Here is a 7,334-nt window from a genome sequence, read left to right on the forward strand (position 1 = left end):
GGGTTTCCCTTCCTGACCTCACCCCAGAAGGCTGCCACCCATGAGGAAGGGGAAGCCAATGCCAAGAAATAAGTGATGTCTATAGCACAAACCTTAGAGGGGCTAAGACATAAAGGGGCAATTCCTCAAACTACCACCCTGGATTTCAGAATCCATAATATTAATCCTGGGGATTGGGTGATGATTAAGCCATGGAGAGATCAGCCTCTAACTCCCCAGTGGGAAGGTCCCTTTCAGGCACTGCTCACCACCGAATCGGCCGTGCGAGCTGCAGAGCGGGGATGGACTCATGGCAACAGAGTCAAAGGCCCAGGAGAAGAACCCAAAGAGTGGACGGTAACATCCAGGCTGGGTGAAACAAGATTGACTCTCAAGCAGACACTCAAAGACAACCAGGAAAACACCAAGATGCCCAAAAAGCAGAGTCAAGCTTCCACCAGCCAGCTCGAGAACTGTCTTCCTGTTTTAATGGGTGAGAATTACCAGCAGCTGTTGAGGGGAAGTACACAAGGGACTGTAAAAGGTAATGGGACAGCTTCTTCAAGAAAATAAGACAAAGGAAGGAGGGCAAGACTGGGTTGGCCCCTTTGTTTGCTACCAAGAAGGCTCCATAGCCCTGCTGTGGGGAGCAACCCCATGGGCATGGTAAGGTAGGGACAAAAGGCCATTCCAGACCTCTGTCATTCCTCAGTTGTCCTTTTAATTCAACAGGGACTGGAGGGCAGGACCGAGTTGGCCTCTGTGCTCACCCCTAAGATGCACCAACTATGGGCAGCAGCCACACAGGCACGGTAGATGGGAGTCAGAGCCACACTGGACCTCTGGGATGCCCTTTTGTCCATTCCAGATAAGTGTGTCTAAGGAAAACCTGAGATTTTTTTCTCCTGTTCCCACTGTCCTTGCCCACATCAACAGATGCTCATATGACTCATTCAAGAGAGAGAAATTTTTTCACTTAATTGTTCAAGCAAAATGACTTAAAGAAAAGGAAAAGGGGGTTTGTTATAGAAGAGTATCCTAGGGTTGACTCTCACAATTAAGGGGTGAATATTAAATATATGTTAAGAGAAGTTTTGTAGATGTACAGTTATCCTTCCCCTCCCCTTGCATTGCTATCACAGGATGGCCTCAGTAGTTGGGGCATTTGGGAGGGTTGGCTTGTTCCTATGGCAGCACCTGACCTCCAATCAAGGGGTGAGACAGTGATCTCCAGCACTGGACAGTGAAGAAGGAGTTGATTGACAAGAATTTGGGAGGGGCTGGAGGTGTAAAAGACAGAACATCCATTTTGTAGATGAGCACATGGTGAATGAATCCTTTGCTCCGGGCACTGTATCCTTTTCTTGATTCAGTCTTCTGCTGTATTTTGATAAGGCGTTAATAAAGCATTTAAATTTTTGAAAGTGAAAATCATTTCTCACACGGGGTTGAGGAATGTGGGGCAAGGTTGTGTCAGTTCTCAAGGTCAAACTTCTCTGACCTGGCAAGACCTCCTTAGGAGAGACCCTGGATCAATATCAATCACAGAATACTGCAATCACCTTTTGTATAATAGGAAGAGCAATAAAAGACACCCTTTGAGATAGGAATACATATTATTTAGAAGCTCTTTGTAATATTTCTCTATAACAGTAAAAGGAAATCTTCCTGCTGAGCTGCTCCAGACCAGAGGAAATCAAGGCAGAGCCATGGTTTGTCAGGACTTGCCTGATCCTAATGAGCCCCGTGGTGCATTTGAATCTGAGTCTGGAACCTCAGGGCCTGAGAGGAGATTGCAAAAAAACTTTCCAGGAGTCAAAGTCAAAAGAAAACCTCAAAGTGTCTCAAGGCATGAATGGGCCCCACTGAGGTCCATCTCCAACACAGGCTCCTCATGGACTCCTTGGAGGAGAGAATTGGAGGCAGAAATTGGACAAAACACCTCTCAGAGATTCAGAGTGGAAAGGAACATCCAAAGTACCTTAAAAACCTTGAGTATCTCAAGGCATTAATGAGCCCCACTGAGTGTCAGTACAAAGCTCTCAAGGGACTCATTAAGCAAATTACTGGGGCCATGATTGCACAAACCTCTCACAGAGTCTGTATCAAAAATGAAACACCAAGTACCTTAAAATAATTGATTACCTTGAAGCATTAATGACCCCACTGAATCTCCTTACTGACAAAGCCTCCCCAGGGACTAATTACAGCAGATAATTGGAGGCTGTGACTGCACAATCTTTCTCATAGCATCTGTATCAAAGGCAAACACCAAGTAGCTTAAAAAACTGAAGCACCTTGAAGAATTAATGAGCAGCACTGAGTGTTGTTACTGACAAAGCCTCTCCAGGGACTAATTACAGCAGATAATTGGAGGCCATGATTGCAAAAACCTCTCAGAGACTCCAAGGCAAAAGCCAAGACCAAAGTCCTTTGAAAAAGCTGCAGTCCCTGCAGGGAGCATGAAGGAGCCCCCAGGGCCATTGCTGAGCAAGGCTCCCCAGGGACTCCTTGCAGCAGATCCTTGAGGCCACTGGGATGTGGGCTAGAGGGGGATGCTGAGGGCAGCACAAGGGGCTGACAGTGCCCAGCCTGGCTGGGGCTGGGCCAGGAGGCCCCAGGGCCTCAGGACAAGGTGTCTCCTCCCAGCCCTTGCTGGCACAGACCCTGCTGTGCCCCAGGGCACCAAGACTTGGCTTCTCTTTGTCCCCACCTGTCATCACTGCCTGCAGTTCTCTGCTCTGCCTGGGGCCTGGGGACACTTGCTCAGTCGTGTCCCTCTCTGGGACCCATTAAAAGTCCAAGAGAGTTTGGAGTTGGATTCTTCCTTGGAGTTCTGGGAGGTTTCTTCAGCTCCCTCTCGGGGACTGATGTCCAGGGCCTGAGCACAAAGCCCCAGAGGCTGATTAAAGTCCTTGTGCTGTGTCTGTGCTGCTGAGCTGGGCTGGGCTCCTGGCCCAGAGGCAGCTCCTGGTCACCAAGAGCTTCAAAAGCACATTTCTCTTGATGAGCAGCTCTTGTGCCAGCCCAGCAGGGCTGGGGCACTGCCTGCAGCCAGCCCGGGCAGAGCACAGAGGCACAGAGAGCTTCAATCAGTCAGGGCTGGGAAGGGGCTGAGAAGTGCCTGGGGCACAATCACTGCCAGCCCTTGGCACAGGAACCTCTGGCTGCAGGACAGTGCAGCTGCAGCTCCTGGAGCCATCTCCTGCAGCTGGAACATGGCAATGCCTGCAGAGCCTGTGAGTACATTCTCTGCTTGTCTCTTGTGCAGAGCAGCCAGGGGTGCCCAGGGCTGTCCTGCAGAGCAGGGTCCTGCAGCCCAGGGCGCTGTGCTGGGGCAGGGACTCTGCTGCCTGCCAGGGACAGCTCTCAGCCAGCCCTGGCAGCTGCTCCCAGCGCTGGGCAGAAGCTCTGGGGGGAAGGAGCTGCCCTGAGCAGGGCAGGGGCTGCTGCTGAGAGGGGCTGGGTGAGGCAGGGCTGCTCCCAGCTCCAGACCAGCCTGGGCACAGCTCCGCAGGGCACCTCCCAAAGAAGGTAAGCCTGGGATTGCTGTAAAGATCAGGAGCTTTCCTGAGAGTGTTTCCAATTTCCTGCTTGGAGAAGGATGGGAGAGTTGGGGTGATGACAAAAAGATTTTTTTTATTTTATAAAATTTTCATATATTTGTAGCTCTAGAAATTACTATTACATAGTTATAAATCTATATTCCTTTTTTAGGTCTATTAAACTCTTAATGAAATAGTTTATTACTACTATATATTAGACTATATAAAACTCATATATTATATAAGAGTCTATTACTATTATATACATCTATACTATATTCCTTTATTAACTCGATTATTTTCCCTAACCATTTTCTTTGATTATAGAAAAATAAGCTGATTGTCTAAATGCATTCCTGAAATACATATAGTATACAATACATATAGTATCCTGCATAGTCTTATTATCCAGAAGAGGACCTACAAGAAGAACATTTTGGTTTTTGACCAGAATGTGAGCAGTCACAACAAAAATTGAAGGCAGAGAAGCCTTTGGACCTACTCCAATGGGTTGAGCCAGGGGCATGTAACTGGCACAACTGAATCTGCTATTGGATGTTCCTGTTAAATATCCTAATTAATCAACCTTAATAAATTGTTGAAATCAGGCCCTGGGTGTGCCCCATCCCCACTGGGACACTTGGAATATTCCAATTAATGTCTGGTTTTCACTTTTACAGCTCTAACACAGTTGCAAGGATTTTTTTCTCTTTGGATTATAGACAACAGGGGGATGCGAGAAGCAGAACAGGAATTGTAATCCCACAATCACAGAACATTCTGAGTTGAAAGGGACACCCAGGATCATCAAAGGAATGTTTGAGCATTTACAGAGAGTCCAGAACTGTAACTTTGGCTGGTCAGTGTCTCTGCTGGGAGCCTCCCAAAGGGCCCTCAGCCACTCCTCAGCCCTGCACAGCAGCAGCATCACCTTTGCAGGGCCCAGCAGGGCTCTCCTGAGCTGCCCTTGCCCAGCTGCACACAGAGCCTGCCCCAGCCAGGGCCCTGCACACAGGCAGGTTTCTGTAGGGCCCCAGGCCGGGCACACAGGCTGGGATGGGCTCTGTGAGCGCTGGCAGGGACAAGGCTCCTCTCAGGAGGGAATGTCCAGGCCCAGAGAGATGCTCAGGGAAGGAGAGGGGGCTGGAGAGAGCAGGGCTGGGGCAGGAGGGCACTGTTGGTGTGTGGGAGGTGCCGGGCACAGCTGGGCACGGGAACACTGTCCTGAGTGCCCGGCTGTCTCTGCCCTGCCCTCTCAGGCACAGCACCACAACATCTGCTCTTGCTTCTGCCCTGCCCTGACATTGGCACTGTTATCTGCTGCTCTCAGGGAGGCTCTGGCATCTGCAGCAGCTGAGTCAGGCACTGCCCTTGGCATTCCTGCCAGGCAGGGCTGTCCATGGCAATGCGGTGTCCAAGCTCCCCTGGCACCTGTGGGGCTGTGGGCAAAGCAGTCCATGGCAAAGGGGAATGAACTGAGCCCCCTGCCTGAGATCCCATCATGGGCACAGCCAGGGATCTCCTTGCTGTGCCCTGCCAGGCTCTGAGCTGCCCTCCTGGGTGCAGATCTGTGCCAGAGCCTCTGGGAGTTCCCTGAATGTCCCACGGGCAAGGGCAGAGCTGCCACAGCTGAGGAAATGCTGCTGGGTTTGCCCAGGGAGCCGTGAGTGTCCTTGGCACAAGGGGGTGCTGAGACCTTGCCCAGAGACCTTGAGAGAGGGTGAGACATTCAGGGATCCCTCTGCTCTGGGCAGGGCCTGGTTTATCCCAGGGTGACCCAGGAGTGTGACTGTGCTCTGATTGCAGCCAAAGGTTTTCCCAGAGCAGGAAAAAGGCTGGGTGAGTCCCAGCGGGACAGTCTGCAGAGAATGGCCCAGGTTTGGCTCCAAGAAGCCTCTGCTGACTTGTCACTGTCCTTTCTCCATGAACAGGTGCCCATGTGCAGCCCCAGCAAATGTCCAACAGCAGCTGCATCAGGCACTTCCTGCTGCTGGCATTGGCAGACACGCGGCAGCTGCAGCTCCTGCACTTCTGCCTCTTGCTGGGCATCTCCCTGGCTGCCCTCCTGGGCAACGGCCTCATCATCAGCACCGTAGCCTGCGGCCACCACCTGCACACGCCCATGTTCTTCTTCCTGCTCAACCTGGCCCTCGCTGACCTGGGCTCCATCTGCACCACTGTCCCCAAAGCCATGCACAATTCCCTCTGGGACACCAGCAACATCTCCTACACTGGATGTGCTGCTCAGCTATTTCTGATTTACTTCTTCCTTGGAACAGAGTTTTCCCTCCTGATCATCATGTGCTACGACCGCTACGTGTCCATCTGCAAACCCCTGCACTACGGGACCCTCCTGGGCAGCAGAGCTTGTGCCCACATGGCAGCAGCTGCCTGGGCCAGTGCCTTTCTCTATTCACTGCTGCACACGGCCAATACATTTTCCCTGCCCCTGTGCCATGGCAATGCCCTGGGCCAGTTCTTCTGTGAAATCCCACAGATCCTCAAGCTCTCCTGCTCAAATTCCTCCCTCAGGGAACATGGGCTAATTGCAGTTAGTGCCTGTTTGGTATTTGGCTGTTTTGTGTTCATTGTTTTCTCCTATGTGCAGATTTTCAGGGCTGTGCTGAGGATCCCCTCTGAGCAGGGACGGCACAAAGCCTTTTCCACCTGCCTCCCTCACCTGGCCGTGGTCACTCTGTTCATCAGTAGTGTCATATTTGCTCACCTGAAGCCCCCCTCCATCTCCTCTCCATCCCTGGATCTGGCCCTGTCAGTTCTGTACTCAGTGGTGCCTCCAGCCCTGAGCCCCCTTCATCTACAGCCTGAGGAACCAGGAGCTCAAGGCTGAAGTGTGGAGACAGATGACTGGATGGTCTCAGGAACATTAAACTGCTGGCAAATTTCTGCAAATCACCTGTAATAAAAGTCATCTTTGAGTCTTCTTGTTGGTTTCATCTTGGATGTTCTTTTGCTTCATTTTAGTTAATATTGTCGCCAAAGAAATGGTTTGTGGCAGTTTTGTTGTGTTTATCTTCACATTGCCTGTGGCCACAGACTGTGGCAATGATGGGCTGTACTCTTGGTGTATTTAAAAGAGATAAAGGATGTCCCAGCAGAGTTTTCTGCAGAGATGTCCTTTTGTTTCCTTCTCTGGAGCTGCAGCAGCAATGTCTGTGTGCAGAGCTGGGGCAGATCAGTGCTGGCCCAGCAGCTGTGCCCAGCAGCAGCAGCAGCAGCACTTGGTGTTGCCAGTGCTGCTGCGTGGCCCTGCCCCGCTGCCCTGGTGGCCCTGGTGTTGCTGCAGGGCCTGAGTGCTCTCGGGGCCGGGCACAGGCCTGGGGGTGGCAGTGCCGGGGCTGCAGCAGGGACAGGCCATGGGCACTGCTGGGGCAGCGCTGATGCCTCAGGCCAGGCCCTGGGCACACTGCTGCCTCATGTCCAGCCTGCTGTCCATCAGTCCCTGCAGGTCTTTTCTGCATGGCTGCTGTCCAGCTACTCTGTCCCCAGCCTGTAGTGCTGCAGGGGTTGTTGTGGCCAAAGTGCCGAACCCGGCACTTGGACTTGTTAAACCTCACCTTGTTGGATTTGGGCCCTGGATCCAGCCTGTCCAGGGCCCTGTGCAGAGCCCTCCTACCCTCCAGCAGATCCACACTCCCAGCCAACTTGGTGTCACCACGGTTCCATGAGGCCCCAGAGTGTCCCAATGGTCTCCATGATTTCATGAGGCCTCCCAGTGTCACAATGTCCCTTTGGTTCCATGGGAGCACTTGGTGTCACAAAGTCCCTTGGATCCTTGGGCCCTGCAGTGTC

The 7,334-nt window shown here is 52.0% G+C and overlaps 1 protein-coding gene across 1 annotated transcript; it reads left to right on the plus strand.

Moving 5' to 3' along the window:
- The first annotated feature begins 5,823 nt into the window (after positions 1-5,823).
- On the plus strand, positions 5,824-6,372 carry LOC143692973 (olfactory receptor 14J1-like). Its single transcript, XM_077173052.1, has one exon. The coding sequence runs from the start codon at positions 5,824-5,826 to the stop codon at positions 6,370-6,372; it is 549 nt and encodes a 182-aa protein (XP_077029167.1).
- The last annotated feature ends 962 nt before the right edge of the window (positions 6,373-7,334 follow it).

The sequence above is a fragment of the Agelaius phoeniceus genome, unplaced genomic scaffold (genome assembly GCF_051311805.1).
Source record: "Agelaius phoeniceus isolate bAgePho1 unplaced genomic scaffold, bAgePho1.hap1 Scaffold_110, whole genome shotgun sequence".
NCBI lineage: Eukaryota > Metazoa > Chordata > Aves > Passeriformes > Icteridae > Agelaius > Agelaius phoeniceus.

What these genes read in the sequence shown, in the direction of transcription:
- LOC143692973 (XM_077173052.1), top strand. Translation starts at nt 5,824, where the DNA reads ATGTGCTACGACCGCTACGTGTCCATCTGCAAACCCCTGCACTACGGG.